Source organism: Mauremys mutica, chromosome 1, assembly GCF_020497125.1.
Source record: "Mauremys mutica isolate MM-2020 ecotype Southern chromosome 1, ASM2049712v1, whole genome shotgun sequence".
Classification (NCBI taxonomy): Eukaryota; Metazoa; Chordata; order Testudines; family Geoemydidae; genus Mauremys; species Mauremys mutica.
In genome coordinates this window covers 342,764,649-342,778,833 of record NC_059072.1, presented here as the reverse complement: position 1 = coordinate 342,778,833, position 14,185 = coordinate 342,764,649, and the positions used below count along the sequence as shown (strand labels likewise).

At 44.2% G+C, this 14,185-nt stretch overlaps 1 protein-coding gene across 9 annotated transcripts in view; it reads right to left on the bottom strand.

Annotated features, from left to right (window-relative positions):
- Positions 1-14,185, bottom strand: part of PICALM (phosphatidylinositol binding clathrin assembly protein) — a 163,543-nt gene that overhangs the window by 71,453 nt on the left and 77,905 nt on the right. For all 9 annotated transcript variants that reach the window (XM_045020395.1, XM_045020431.1, XM_045020381.1 and 6 more), the window contains exons 3-4: positions 10,781-10,856; positions 8,065-8,167 (exon numbers count right to left, since the gene is read on the bottom strand). In XM_045020395.1, coding sequence (XP_044876330.1) covers positions 8,065-8,167; positions 10,781-10,856 — 179 coding nt within the window. The remainder of the gene's footprint in view (positions 1-8,064; positions 8,168-10,780; positions 10,857-14,185) is intronic.

The following is a 14,185-nucleotide window of genomic DNA, read 5'->3' as shown; positions in this document are numbered from 1 at the left end:
AAGGGGGGAGGAGTGTGCTCCGCCCTGCTTGTTTATGTAAAACATGGCCGTTGTGTTGTCCATAAATACTGATACACAACGGCCTTGGAGATGGTCTCGAAACACTTGGCATGCTAGACGGACCGCCCTCAGCTCCCGCACATTGATGTGCAAAGCCAGCTCTTGAGATGACCAGAGACTCTGAGTGTGAAGGCCCTCGAGGTGGGCACCCCAACCCAGAGATGATGCATCCGTGGTTAGAGCCATCGAGGGTTGCGGTGGGTGGAATGGCATCCCCACACAAACTATGGTGGGGTTCAACCATCAGGTTAGGGAGTCCAGGACCTCCTGGGGAATGGTGAGTACGGAGTCCAGGCTGTCTCTGCATGGCCTGTATATTGAAGCTAGCCAAGTTTGAATGGGGTGGAGGCATAGCCTCGCGTGCTTGGTTACGAAGGTGCAGGAGGCCATGTGCCCTACCAGGCTGAGGCAGTTGCGTACCGACGTTGTCGAGAAGGTTTGGAGACCTCGAATAATGGAAGCCATCGCTTGAAAATGCGACTGTGGGAGGCAGGATATGGCCAGATTGGAGTCCAGAGTCACTCCGATGAAGTCTAGTCTCTGTGTGGGTGTTAGAGTAGACTTCTCTGCGTTGATCATGAGGCCGAGGCTCCCGAAGAGGTCTTTGACTATGCGCAGGTGCTGCAACACTTGCAACTGGGAAGTCCCTCGAATGAGCCAATCGTCGAGGTACGGGTATACATGTACCCGACGACGGCGGAGGGAGGCGGCGACTATGGCCATGCATTTCGTGAACACACGCGGAGCTGTAGAAAGGCCAAACGGGAGTGCAGTAAACTGAAAGTGTTGAAGGCCGACCACAAAACGGAGGTACCGTCTGTGCGGCGGGTAAATTGTGACGTGGAAATACGTGTCCTTCATATCGAGGGCGGCATACCAGTCTCCAGGGAGGGAATAATGGTCCCCAGGGTTACCATGCGGACCTTCAGCTTTATCATGAATTTGTTGAGTTCTCGCAGGTCTAGGATCGGTCGCAGACCTCCCTTTGCCTTGGGGATTAGGAAGTAACGGGAGTAAAACCCCTTGCCCCTCATGTCTTTTGGTACCTCCTCTATGGCTCCTAGAGCTAGGAGCGACTGGACTTCTTGCAAGAGGAATTGCTCGTGAGAGGGGTCCCTGAAGAGGGACGGGGAGGGAGGGTGGGAAGGTGGGGTTGAAACAAACTGGAGGTGGTATCCCCGGAAGTGAGCTGGGACCAGGCAGGGAGGAAATGAGAGAGACGGTTGAGAAACGGAGGAAAAGAATCCGGGAAAGTAACTGGTGGGCCGCCCTTGGGCGTCCCATCAAAAGTTTTGCTTGGGCCCTGCTGGTGGTTTAGGGGGCCCCTGATTTTGGCCTCCTTGAGGGCCAGACTGCCTTTGACGATTGCCTCTGCCACGCCTTCTGCTAAAGTCCTGACGCGGTCTAGGCGGGGCGTAAGGCCGGTGTGGCTGTGGCCGGAAGGTCCTGCGTTGGGTCACTGGTGTGTGCATACCCAGCGAGCGCATTATAACGCGATTATCTTTCAGACTTTGCAGTCTGGGGTCAGTCTTATCTGAAAACAGGCCTTGGCTTTCGAAAGGCAAATCCTGAATGGTTTGTTGCAATTCAGGGGGAAGGCCTGATACTTGGAGCCAGGAGATGCGCCTCATCGTCACTCCTGACGCCAAGGTTCTGGCTGTCGAGTCCGCTGCATCCAGAGAAGCCTGGAGGGAGGTTCTCGCCACCTTTTTACCCTCCTTGAGGAGAGCGGTAAACTCCTGGTGGGACTCCTGCGGAAGAAGCTCCGTGAACTTCCCCATAGACACCCACGTGTTAAAGTTATACTGACTTAGGAGGGCTTGTTGGTTTGCCACCCTAAGTTGGAGGCCCCCGGCAGAGTATATTTTACGGCCTAGGAGGTCCATGCGCCTGGCCTCCTTTGACTTAGGAGCCGGGGCACATTGGCCATGACGCTCCTGTTCATTCACCGATTGGACCACTAAAGAGCAAGGAGGTGGATGAATGTAGAGGTATTTGTACCCCTTGGAGGGGACCATATATTTCCTCTCAACCCCCCTTGCTGCAGGTGGAATCGAGGCCGGGGACTGCCAGATGGTATCCGCATTGGATTGTATGGTGCGGATAAATGGCAGGGCCACTCTAGTGGGTGCATCAGCCGAGAGGATATCCACAACAGGGTCCTCTATTTCAGGGACCTCCTCCACTTGTAAGTTCATATTCAGAGCCACTCGTCGCAGAAGGTCCTGATGGGCTCTGAGATAATCGGTGGAGGCCTGAGGAGAATGTTCCCGCCACCGCCTCGTCAGGCGAGGAGGAAGAGGAGAGGCCCAGGACCAAGGGGTCCTGTGGGGGTTCCTGTACTTGCGGAACGTCCTCTGCGTCAGATGGAGTCTGGGTGTCCGCAGTTGGGATCGGAGCCTCATCCGTGTCCGTAGGTGCAGGACGGCTTAGCGTCGCCTCTGGTGCCCGGTGTTCTGACGGGACCGACCGTGGAGCCACTGGTGGAGCACCTTGGGATTGGTGGTATGCCCACGGTGTCCAGAAGGACCAGTGATGAGGTCCTTGGCTGGGGATGTCAGAGTCACGTTCCTGCTGGCAGGATGCACTACCAGCCTGAGAGGACACCGATGTGTGTCTGGAAGGCAACGGCAGTGCCGAGAGATCGGGGGAGGGGGGGCACAGATCTGGATGTGCGCTCCTGGGTCGGTAGCGGAGAGCGGTACCGTGAGCCATAACGGTACCGCAAGCAAGACCGGGACCTTCTACCATAGCAGTGCCGGGAGGTCGACCGGTACCTCGAGTCCCTTTGTCTAGAGCGACTGCGGGAAACACAGTGCCGAGAGTCGGATTGGTACCGGGAGTATCTGGTCGGCGACCGAGATGTCGACCGATACCGCGAGTGCGACCGGTACCACAACGGAGAGCAGTACCGGGACTGCGAGCGGCGCCAGGAGCGGGAACGGTGTGATTGAGAGCATCTGCGAGATCGTGATCTTGAATGACGACTTCTCTGTTGGGGCTATGGAAGGTGGCCTTACCAGGGCCGGTTTCCCGACAGATTGAATAACCCGCACCGGCGGTGCCGGGGGTTGAGGCCATGCCGACTCCATCATGGCAATGAGCTCCCGTGTCGTGGAGAAGGTCTCCGGTGTAGAAGGCAGGGCAAGCTCAACCACTGCATGAGCCGGGGAGCTGTCAGGTACTGGACTCAACGGCCCCTGTGGGACTGGAATCGATGGTGCCGAGGTCAGTGGAGTCGCGACTGACGGTGCCGTGGCAGAGGACGGTGCCGGGCGAGCCATCTTCGAAGAGCGCTCCTTCTGTTGAGCTGCAGCAGTTGGTGCGCTATGTTGCTTCCTGGGTCTCGGGGACAGGGAGCGGTGCCGAGCAGATGTCCGTGCCAGTAAAGGTCGGTGCCGGGGCTCCTTCTCGGTACCGGAGCGGTCCGGGGCCGAAGGGGCGCTCCTTACCAAAGCAGTCTATTGGGCACTCGGTACCGACGCTGCAGGACTAAGTGCCGACTCCAGGAGGAGCTGCTTCAATCTAAAGTCCCACTCCTTCTTCGTACTTGGTTTAAAGGACTTGAAAATGTGGTACTTATCTGTAAGGTGGGATTCCCCTAGGCACTTGAGGCAGGAGTCGTGAGGATCCCCTATTGGCATCGGCTTTTGGCACGCCGAGCATGGTTTGAACCCCGGTGCCTTGGGCATGGGCCTGTATCGGGGCGGGGGAAAGGGGCTAATCCCCAATCCCCCCTTTTAACTATATACACTAACTATAAATACAACAACTAATACTAACTATAACTACCAAACTCGAACTATGACACAATTAGCAGTATAGAACTACGAGTAGCTAGGGATGTGGAGATCAGCAAAGCCGCGCTCCACAGTTCCAATGACCGTCACAGGCGGTAAGAAGGAACTGAGGGGCGGTTGGGTCGGCAGGGGTATATATCCGAAGCCATGGCAGCGCCACTCCAGGGGGCACCCAGCCGACCTACCGAGTGTTCCTAGGGTAAAAATCTTCCGACGAGCGTGCACGCGGCGCGCGCACACCTAATTGGAATCGATATGAGCAACACATCTCGAAGAAGAATCTGCAGTTACAGGAACACTGAACAAGATTTTACAATTACATTTGACAATTTTTTTTAAATAAAATAACTGCATTTTTATTTTATTTATTTATTTTTTAAAGAGAATGTCAGTTATCTGGGTCTATTTAACTTTCATTTGGTTGATGTTTTAAACTAGATATCCAGAGAAGACACAAATGCTAAGAGAAAAAGAAGGTGCCCTAGGAAGAAATGAATAAACAAGAATTATTTATAGTAAACATTTGCTTTCTACACTACACGGACTTAAAAATAACATTCACTTTATGTAAAAAAGACTTGATATCAAAGTCAAAACTTCTACCTCTTGTAACCTCTTGCTTGTTCAAACTAAAAATCAGAATCCACTGGATTCTCTGCAGCACAAAAGGCTGAGGATTATTACAGCTGGAAAAAGCCAAAAATGTCAAGGAACGAACATCATCAATAACTTCCTCCTGTTAACAGAATTCCTTACAATTAAAAAAAAATAGTCCTTTTGCCTGTTGGTCAGGTGATGAAAGAATGGTTAATTACCCTACATTAGATGAGCTTCTTCAAGAGGGGTATCCACATGGATCACATTCTTGGTCCACGTGTACGCCAGGCAGACAAGATTGGTTTCTTTTCACTAGTAGTGTGTGTTGGGGCCACAGTTCCACCCTAGATATTCTTGCCCACCCCAAGCACCCCAAGGGCATAAAAGATAGATCAGGACCAATCGTCCCTCAGTTCCTTCACCAATACAGAATCTCAGAGGAGTATGACTTTGCAGTAATGGGGAAGGAGAGCAGGTCATGGAATCCATGTAGACAACATCTCTAAGAACCACAGTTGCTGTAAGTAACCATTCTCTACAAGTAATTTTCTATAAGGATTCCATCTTAATACCATTAGATCAAGTGAATGAAGTTTAACATTCCCAGGACTAGTGTATAGTCCAATACAGCTGAATAGGTGTTGTTGAGGGAAGACCTCTTTCATTTATGAAGCTAACTCAGTGTAGTTGAAGATTTCCTGCTTTGGAACAGAATATTCTAAATTTCAGATCAACAGATTATTTTGGGGGATGTTAGTCAGCCATGATCTAGGCTGTCAGATATAACAACAATGCGTCCAGCTGTACAATTTGATGGTTCTGCAAGGCTATTGGGCATTGCAGACAAGTGACTGGGGGCTACATTGAGATGTTGACCAGATCCGAATGCCAGAACTGCCTGGTCCCATCAGGGCGATCATGATTATCTATCTTGTATCTTGCCCCAGCTACCTCATGACTCTCTGTAATATGGGGGTTGGAAGGCAGGCATATATCAGTGCAGACATACAGGGGATGAGAAAGGCATATGACAGGGAACCTGCACGTGGAGCAGAATATTTGGCATTTCTTGTTCTGGTCTGTTGCAAATAAGTCTGTTTGGATATCCCTACTCGCAAAAGATGCTCTGCAACACTGGGTTCTTGACCAACCACTTGTGGTTGTCTGAGAACTGTCTGTTGAAGTGATCTGCTAGCAAGCTCTGAACACCTGAAAGATGCAGGACCAGTGGCACGGTCCAGTGATGAATACACTAAGCCCAGAGCCAAATGGACTCCTGGCAGAGTGAAGATGACCTAGCCTCTTTGTCTGTTGACATAATGCATAGTTGTGGTGCTATATCAGCCCTGGAATAGCAGATTCATGCAGTTGAGACAGGAATGTTTAGCATGCCAAGTGGATGGCTCAGTTCCAGGACGTTTATGTGCAGATGAACTCCAGGAAGGGACCACAGGCCCTATGTTACAAAGTGATCTAGATGAGCCTCTCATTCCTGGGTGCAGACATTTGTCAGAGTCTTAGTCAGTAGAGGTGCAGAGAAAAGTACTCCACTGCACACCTGCAGTGGGTCTTTTCCAGTTAATGAGGACAGGACTTCTTGTGGACTCCTGACCAACATGGCTATATAGGGATCTGCTGTGTAGATACACTGATTTCAACTACCCTTGCCTGTAGACTAGGCAAAGTCTGGCAAGCTGTCTCAGAAGTATGAGGTTGTATGTCCCAGAAGTTTGAGTCATGGTCTTACTGATGTCTTTGAGTGAGCTTGTAGTTGATGAGGTCCACTATGGTTTGGAGCCTTGTGTAAGATAAGCTCTTGCTGACACTGCTTCCATGAGCTCTAACTTTGAAATAAAGTAAGTGTGAGTATTTCTCCATTGATTTTGAGGCCCAATGAAAAAGCTTTAAGATCACCTACAGAGGTGATATTCCCTGGATCAATCCATCGTCGAGGTAAGCGTAGACCTGGATTCCTTGCCTCATGCATCTGATGCAGTGGGTATTCACCCACAAAAGCTTATGCTCGAATACATCTGTTAGTCTATAAGGTACCACAGGACTGTCACTTTTTGCCTCCTTAAGCGAGCTGCTACCTCAGCCAAGTACTTAGTAAACACGCTTGGTGCTGTGGGAAGACCAGTATCACCATCCTGAGCTTGAAATGATGAACAAACCTGCTGAGACAAATGCCCAAAATGGGATGCTGCCAATCTTTTTTTTTCTTTGGTATGGAGAGTTCACGATCAGAGGATTTTATTCCCATTACTTTATGGAGAGAGTCTACCTCTTGCTTCAACAGAATCTCGGGGGGATAAGGGGGCTGAAGTATGAAGGTGGATGCCTAACAACTATGAAAGGTTAATAAAAAGAGTAGTAAAAAATATTTTTTTTAAGTCTACAGGTAAACGTTAACTACTTAACAGGTACACTAACTAATCACTAACACCAACAGTCACAGAGAAGCAGAAGGAAACTGCAAGGATTCCTTCTTGCTGATACAGGAAGAAGAAACTAAGGGATGGCTAGTCCCACCATTTATACCATGGGGGGGGGGAAGACACCTGGGGCGCAGGGTTGGCCCAACAAGTACTACTGGCCAAAAGAACCAGATCTTGTGTAAATAGGGAACATGACCACCAAGAGCAGAATCCATGAGAATGTTCACTTGAAGCATGGTTGATTTATTACTTCAACTACATTAGAGCCACCATGGCTTTAATGTAGGGGTAGGCAACCTGTGGCACGCGAGCTGATTTTCAGTGGCACTCACACCGCCTGGGTTCTGGCCACCAGTCCAAGGGGCTCTGCATTTTAATTTAATTTTAAATGAAGCTTCTTAAATATTTTAAAAACCTTATTTATTTTACATACAACAATAATTTAGATATATATTAAAGACATATAGAAAGAGACTTTCTAAAAACGTTAAAATGTATTACTGCCACGCGAAACCTTAAATTAGAGTGAATAAATGAAGACTCGGCACACCACTTCTGAAAGGTTGCCGACCCCTGCTTTAATGTATGCCATATCTAAAGCAGTTGCTTAACTAGCAGTTGACCACTGTATGCCATAGATACATAAATTGATCAGATGTCTTCCCCCCACTCCCCATCCCAAAAAGGGCATGATGGTCATTCTGTGTAATTACCATTGTACAGTCCATAGTACTGTAATGTACTAACAGACACTTTAAGAGTGGCATGAAGAAGGGACAGTACAGCAAGGCATTTCATATAAATGCCCATCTCTATAATCTTCTCAAATGAGATGTGTAGTTAAACACAATGGTGCCAAACACAAGACAGCTTTCTGGCATATCAAGGAATATCTTATTGGCCAGATTAGGTAGCTACCACCGGTTGCCTCAATCCAATGCACAGTCTGATTTCCATTTCATTTTTTTCAAAACACAGTGTTCCCCAAAATTTCTGAAGACAGACACATTACAACTCAACTGCACTGACATTTTTGGTGCATAATGCACAAAGTATATTGATCAATACCAGTGAAAAGAGATTCAACTTGGTTATTTGAGGACAGCTTGTTAGTATGTACTGCAAGCCAGATCTTAAAAGATAAGACAAATAAAAACTACAGTTCTTACCCTCTTTTTACTTTGGTGAAGTCAAAAGCCACTTGTCTGTAAGAAACTGCTTTTTCATTCAGATACCTACTATACCGTCTGATAAATGTGGACATGTCATACCCTAAAAGAGAAAAGGTTTCAACAGCTTATCGCTCCTCCGGTCAATTTTTATACAAAGCCAATTATTCTGACTAGGCAATAAGATATACACTTATAGATTGGTTTTGTTTACAAGTTTTCCCTTAATCCACCAATATATAAAAAACTATTACAAAAGACTGGTCTAAATTTTTGACACATTTAAAAATATTGTGATGGTAAGAGCTACACACTATACAGTACACACCTTCAAAATCTGAATACATGATATAGCAAATATCTAAAGACGTCACATAACTGTGTAATTTCCTTTACCATCTGAAGTTAACCATCTCCTAGAAGTCAGTGAGCAGATTAAGTATATTTATATAAATGTGTGGATACTAGCATAGAAAGTGCCTTGATTTGCTTACTGATTTATTTGTTGTAAGATTTCTTAACTAGCATACATGTATGTACAAAAGTCATAATATAGAGATATATCTATCTCATAGAACTGGAAGGGACCTTGAAAGGTCGAGTCCAATCCCCTGCCTTCACAGCAGGACCAAGTACCGTCCCTGACAGATTTTTGCTCCAGATCCCTCAAGGATTGAACTCATAACCCCGGGTTTAGCAGGCCAAAGCTCAAACCACTGAGCTATCCCTCAGAACCAATCTCAAAGGCCATACATACTCTTTTAGAAGTTAATACAGCAAAATGCACTGAACTAAATTGACATTCATAAGTGGGGGTTTGCACATGCAAAGATTGTAGGATTAGACTGACGTATCTTAATTACATGCAAAAATATTTCCTATGGGTGCAGGCCGTGAAATCCTAGCCTCTGTTTTATTCCCCAGAGGAAACACTGGAGTTAGATGGCAAAGGTCTCTTTTCATATTCTATGCCAGTCTATCCTTGAAAATTAAGTCTCAGCTTGACAGTTTTGAGTCATTTACCGCAATGAAAACTGCTGTCCAAAGCCATCAGCAAGCGTACATATATTATACTACAATTATGGCAAAACAAAATTGAAGCAGCTATATAAAGTGCAAAGTTGGAGACAAAACAGCTATTTCAGTACAGGCAAATTAGTAAATTTTTAAGAATAGCTCCATGCATGAACAGAATTATATGCAGCAGTGGGGAAACCTAGTAATAGGGACCAGTAACTGTTTCTTGCCCGATACCTACTCTAAACAAAGACATCTGACTGAAACAATTACAGTTTCAAGCAATTGGTCCCTACTACAGCATGTACAGGAGTTCATTTAGTTTTGGCCCTTTTATTTTGTTATACTTCTCCCAGCCTTGCAGAATACATGAAAGTGAGTAGCTCAGGCACAAAGATGTATTTGTCTACCCTTTACCATGACGATGGATAATTTACAAATGTTATTTCCTTGTTAAAAATTTTATTTACCCCTTCCTTGCAAGGAGGCAAGTAGAATTTTGCAAGATGGAATTCAATCATTCTATAATAATTAATAATAATAATAAGCAGAATAATAATAAAATAAAAATAAATAATAATAAAAGGAGGACCCCAGCATGTGAGGTAGTATGTATGAAGCTTTTGGTGTAGAGCAGCAGTTCTCAAACTGTGAGTCGGGACCCCAAAGTGGGTCCCAACCCCCTTTGAATGAGTTCGCCAGGGTTGGCTTAGACTTGCTGGAGCCCACAGCTGAAGCCCGAGTTCCAATGCCCAGAGCCTACGCCAAAACCTGAGGGCTTCAGCCCTGGGTGGTGGGGCTCAGGTTGCAGGCCCCCTGCCTGAGGCTGAAGCCTTTGAGCTTCAGCTTTGGCCCCCTGCCCAGAGAGGTGAGGTTCAGGCTTTGCCCCCCTTCCCACCTGGGCAGGTTTAGGCTTCGGTCTCCCGTCCTGGGGTCGTGAAGTAATTTTTGTTGTCAGAAGGGGATTGCAGTTCAGTGAAGTTTGAGAACCCCTGGCATAGAGAATACAATACAGTCTGATCTGATCAAATCATTATCTTTGGAGCGTGACCTGTCTCTTACTATATGCTTGTACAGTGCTTTACACAATGGGATTCCAATCTCAGCGGGGCTTCTATGCAACATTAATAATAGTTTTTTAATTGATTTCTTCCCTGGTAAAACTGATTTCTTCCGACCTGGAAACTGAAAATTGTATTTCATATTTATTCATTTAATTAATCTACATAGGCATAGGGGTAGGCTGGATGACCACCAACTTAAATAAAAATGAAGTGCTATTGGTCTTTTTGTTTCAACTAGTACCAGCCAGCATCAAGAATAAATCTCTCCTGCCCCATGATGAAACTGGAATGCATTATGGGAGTTTTAACCTCTCATTTTATCTTGTATTGGCTGTTGTTGGAAACTGGTTCAGAACTGTAATAAATAGCATGACTAAAATCAAACCTATATAAGATAAAAAATTATATCTATTCTTTCCATGTGGCAGTATTTTCTACAATGCCACAAATGCTAGTCAGTTGGAAGATTATGAATGACATCCACAGAAGTGTTCTAAAATGAAGAATTTCACTTCTTGGAATGATATGCAATTTTTTAAACTACTGGAGAGAGGCAGTTCACCATAACTTGTGAAAATAAAGTATTTATTATTCCCTAAAATACCATGTTAGTTTTTATAATGAAGATACCTTACCTTGCAATCCACTTTTGTCTAGGAAATTGCTCAAATTAAACAGTGTGTTTCTGGAAGCTAGATACTGGATAAAACGCTAGATGGAGGAAAAAAAGATTTTGAATCAATAAGAAGTTATCGCTTGGCTGGAATTTTACTTAATTCTGCACATAAACAGTTCCGTTAATTCAGTGCTATCAAACTGTCAAAAAAATTGTAGTGTAATTTGCAAATAACACAAACAACCCACACACTTCTGTAAGTGGAGGAGTAGAGTTTAACTACTATTTTAACTGGTACTGGTGAAGGATTAAAGGACCCTTTGTTCTAAACTAGAATTAGCCACAAGAGGGCAAACTTCTCATACAGGCATTAAAAGATACAAGGCATTAAAATCTGGCATAATTACAACTTTTTTCTTCAAACATACTCTATTTGTAGAATCTTTCTGCACAGCTGGTAGCAATTTTTGAGCTAAATAAATACAAAGATATACTGAATGCAAATCAATTTCAACTTAGGATAACTGATGGCACGTAACAATCAGTTTGACAAGTTGCCTTCCAACTTGCAGACAATTTCTCCTTTACTTACAAAGTAAACCTGGCAATTCTAATGCCAAACCAATTTTATGAGGATTATGAGGCTAACAATATTTCTTATGATGGAACTTTTGGTAACTAGAAATGACAACTGGAAGATGAAACTCCTAAAAAACAGGATCAAGTCATCTTTTTAAGACTAGGCTCAGATCAAAACCTCTAAACAAAGGTTGTAGAGCATCCTGCAAGAAGCTTAAAAATCTCAACTTTGGTTTTGAAGTCCTTGTGGTCTCTGTTCCAATTTAGTGCTGGCTGTAGAACAGTCTTGTGATTCGTTGGTTCACATTGCATTGGTTTCATGAAGTACTTATTTGAGGTCTGATTTTCAAAGACACTGAGCACCTGCAGCTTGCATTCACATTATTTGGAGTTGGGTGCTCTGCACCTCTCAAAATCAGGCTTTTAGTTACTACAAACAGCGAAAGTGTACATTTTAACAACACATAATCCGATGCTTGCCTGCTTTAATGGAAGTGAATTAGCAGTAAAAGTATTACAGACCTGAACTCTTCTGTTTCTCAGTTGCTTTATTTTGTCTCATTCAAATAGTTAGCAGAGACTTGTTTTTCATTTGGTTTACTTTTGTAGCAGAGCTCTACAAAAGGAATTCTGGTTCACGAGACAAAATCCCCCTACCTCTACATACACAGTGTCAAATGCTCTGACACATACTGTCAGAGAACTATACTATTTTTTTTTAACCAGATCAGATTAGTAGTAGTCACTCTACAAAATGTAAACCTTTCAAATGAAAATGAGTGTCTGTATTTCAAAACAGATTACTTAGACATAAGCATATTGCTCTGCTCTAGCTGAAAAAAGAGACTCATTTTTCAGTGTGCACATTGTGATTGGGGCAGGCTAGAGATCATACCTCTGTAGAACATTTTTTTTCATATCTGTTTTACGGTGTACAGTGTGCATCCACAGCCAAGGTCTCTTTCAAAACTTCTTAATCAGTTATCTCTCACATGTGGTGGCTTCCAGAACTGAGTGTAGTACAAAGGCTTTCTTCACTTCTACTGCCTACATCAACACTTTGGCATTTGTAATCAGGGTATCAGTAGATTACCAGAAAATAATGTCTACCTGTACCAAGAAGTGAGCTAGGGGTTCTTGACAAGCTTTATCTTTAGTTCCCTGTACACTTAGGTTAAATTTAAAATATTTACCTGAATGTTGTCTAATTACCTTTAAATATAATTATAGGATTTTATTTAAGAGATATTCAACAGCATGAAGATTTACTATTAATACTACATAAAGAGTCTTATTCATATTAAATAAATTCAGGAACGTAAAGGAGAAATGTTATAATCAATTCAGGTTTCATCCTGTCTAGTCTGTATCTCATACTTTAGGAATTGCAAGTCTAACCAACACCAGTACTGTATTTGGCCTTCTATACTAAAGATTACATTTTCTTTCTTTCCATTCAAAACATTTTAGAAGAGCAACTTTACTGTGCTCTTCATGGATTATAAATCATATTTCAGAGGATTAGAGAGATAGGCATTTTATTCCCTTTCGTTCCCCCCTTCCCCCCAAAAAAACCAAAACAAAAACCAAAACAAAAAACCAACCACCATGGTGGTAATTTTTCATCAGTAAAGAAACCTCTTCCCCAGCCTTCTAAGCAGCCACATGGCTTTTTGTACTTGTACTCTCAATGCTACATTCTAGCCTGCACAGGATTCTCTTGAGGGGAAACTCTCCAGAAGTTGTGAAATATTTGCTTAATCCTGCTATTCTAATGACCCTTTCAACATTTGTTTAGGATTAAATACTGTTCAATCCCTACTGGGCACATGTATGCTTCAGAGTCCCTTTGAAGAAAGGAAGAGGCTTTTGCTAGCCAGTAAGAAGGGTTGCTATGAAAAGAATTCTGAATACTGACTCGCTCAGCCCTATTTTTAGTCTCTTTAGAAGTTTTCCAATGTATAAAGAGTGAAGAGGAGAGCTAGGTGGAGAATGGTCATTCCATTTTGTGTAGATCCTGGGAGCGCTGGATCCAGGGCAGTTTAGGAGGGCTGAAGAGGAAGTAGGCAAGTAAGCCCCCAAGAAGCCTGCCTTGTTTCTGGCAGAATTTCACTGATATTGAACCAGGGGGGAGGGATAGCTCAGTGGTTTGAGCATTGGCCTGCTAAACCCAGGGTTGTGAATTCAATCCTTGAGGGGGCCACTTAGGGATCTGGGGCAAAAATTGGTCCTGCTAGTGAAGTCAGGGGGCTGGACTCGATGACCTTTCAAGGTTCCTTCCAGTTCTAGGAGATTGGTATATCTCTTATTATTACCTTTATTACCTAAACGTTTACATTTCAACAAATTAACAAAAAAGTTTTGTCAAAATGTTTCCAACAAGCTACAGTGAAAAGGCATCAGGATTTGGAGTGAGCTGAATAACCTGCATCTATGGGAACAAATTTATTTCCTTTTCCTCCCTGCTGGTCTGAGTAAGGGTATTACCTACTACTCATATTACAAATGTGTTCCTGAAAGTCATCCATCACATAATTTTTCCTAATGTGCTAACTTTAGAAGAAATGAGTTGGGCAGAAAAGCCAGTGCCATTGGAAAAATGAATTTTGAGGCAGTAGTTTAGTGAATTTTCAAATCAAGGGTCTTGCTAAACGGGATTCAGGGCCTGGAAGAAGTTACATCCTTATTGCAATCTCTAGTTTTATCCATTGCAGCTAATTCTACAGCCCAAGGATGACAGATTCATTCTTAGGGTAAAGATCTTGGTAACTGCCCTGTTGCAGGTATGTACATAAAATTAATGCTAAATCTTGTGTCTGAGTATTTCTGCCTCTGAAAACTGATC